The following is a 1,976-nucleotide window of genomic DNA, read 5'->3' on the forward strand; positions in this document are numbered from 1 at the left end:
GGACACGGCCGACTGGAAACTGCAGCCCGGCCCTGGAGGAGCGAGTCTTTGCCTTAGCACGGGCTTTACCGCCGGTCTTTCCTCTTCCAGACATGTTCACTGCAGTTGAGAAAATCACAACAAGAAATGCGCGTCTGCTCTCCTGCTGTTTTATACACACCGGCTCATTCGTGATTGGACAAAAATTGTTCTATACTTATTAGAATGTTAAAGGCGTCATACTGGATGAGGGCGGGCAACATTTTATTTGCCTGCCTCTGATTGGTTGTATCTCTCCCCGCTGTTTCTGGTTTGGCGCTGTTCTGCTGCTGTTTGTCTTTTGTTTCTTTGGCGCTCATTTTGAAATTGCAACACTGTTATAACAAAATGTAACCGTTTGGAAGTGTTTAAAACCACACTGCCCACAGTCATGCTGGAGTTTAGTTAGATTTCCTAGGTTTTAGTTCAGTTTAGCGTTCTGAGAACTTCAGTTAACTAGAAAGTCGATATTGTTGACTGTCCATATTGTTTACATTGTGTAAAGGTATATATATATATATATATATATATATATATATATATATATATATATATATATATATATATATATATATATATATATATATATATATATATATACACGTTTATATGGTATATATTTCGCGAAATTATATACCATATAAATTTATATACATTATATTTTAAAATAATTTCTTGTTTACATAATAAAATGTGTCTGTTTTAACTCGATTATCCCCTCTGCATGCGGTTCAGTAACACAGGCTCAGATGTGTCCACATGAGAAACATTCCTACACATCCCTGTCTCTGGTTTGAGTGAGATTATACAATGACACGGATTAATACAAAAACAATAGTTACACGTTGACAGGAGGAGTCGAACCTGTGCAGGAAGACCCCAATGGATTTCTACTCCATCACCTTAACCACTCGGCCATGACAACCAATCGTAGATTCCCGCGCATCCGAGCAATGCATTTCCAGAAAACACTGCTATTGCTGTGATCGCAGTAGAGCAGGTTATGCAAATGCTGGTGTTGAGAAACAACGGCGTGTTTTTTCTTAAGCCTGTACAAGTTTTTAGAACAATACCTTCTTCCCTAATAATTACAATACCGTGTTAAAGCATTTTCTGTAAACAGAATAACTTAAAATGCTTACGTGTATTTTATATGAATTTGAGTTTACGCATATATATATATATATATATATATATATATATATATATATATATCTGTAAATATACAATTAATACCCTAATCCGAAGAGTACTTTGTCATACTGCCCAACGTGAACGAGTAGGAAACAGATTTAAACTCTTGCTTGACACAGTGGGTGGCTCTGAAAAGAGCCTTTGTGTTTAAATGCAGCCGATGAAAATCTCTAGCCCCCGAACCCGTAGAGAGTGCGCCCCTGGCGCTTCAGCGCGTACACCACATCCATAGCGGTGACGGTCTTTCTCTTGGCGTGCTCAGTGTAGGTGACGGCATCCCGGATCACATTCTCCAGGAACACCTTCAGCACCCCGCGGGTCTCCTCATAGATCAGCCCGGAGATTCGCTTCACTCCTCCGCGGCGAGCCAGGCGGCGGATAGCAGGCTTGGTGATGCCCTGGATGTTATCACGGAGCACTTTGCGATGACGCTTAGCGCTTCTGGTTTGGGTGTGCTTATATTATATCCTCCTCTACCTGTAAGTAAGCAGGATGCACAGTAGACATGCCCGCGTCATTTTTCACACAGCACAAAGGTGTCTGTTCAGCATGTATTTGAAAGTACTGTTTGCAGTGAGAAGTGTCTCATTTTAACACATCAGCCTGCCTTGCAGCTCACGTGCTCTTGTAGATGCTGTTATCACGCTGTAGGTGGATGGCGCTGCTCGGTCCAGATGAGTCCGGTTTGTTAAGTGGAGCGCTTTATCCGCACAGCCTTCGTTCCTTTCTCCGCCATTTCCAGGTAATTGTGAAAAAGAATCATC

The 1,976-nt window shown here is 41.4% G+C and overlaps 1 protein-coding gene across 1 annotated transcript; it reads right to left on the reverse strand.

Moving 5' to 3' along the window:
- Positions 1-1,382: 1,382 nt before the first annotated feature.
- LOC121310403 (histone H4-like) lies at positions 1,383-1,653 on the reverse strand (the record flags this gene model as incomplete). The annotated part of the gene is made up of 1 exon (XM_041243589.1): positions 1,383-1,653. A coding segment is annotated over one exon (271 nt), but the record flags the coding sequence as incomplete, so codon positions are not given.
- Between the last annotated feature and the right edge of the window lie 323 nt (positions 1,654-1,976).

This window comes from Polyodon spathula, unplaced genomic scaffold, assembly GCF_017654505.1.
Source record: "Polyodon spathula isolate WHYD16114869_AA unplaced genomic scaffold, ASM1765450v1 scaffolds_2081, whole genome shotgun sequence".
Taxonomy (NCBI): Eukaryota; Metazoa; Chordata; class Actinopteri; order Acipenseriformes; family Polyodontidae; genus Polyodon; species Polyodon spathula.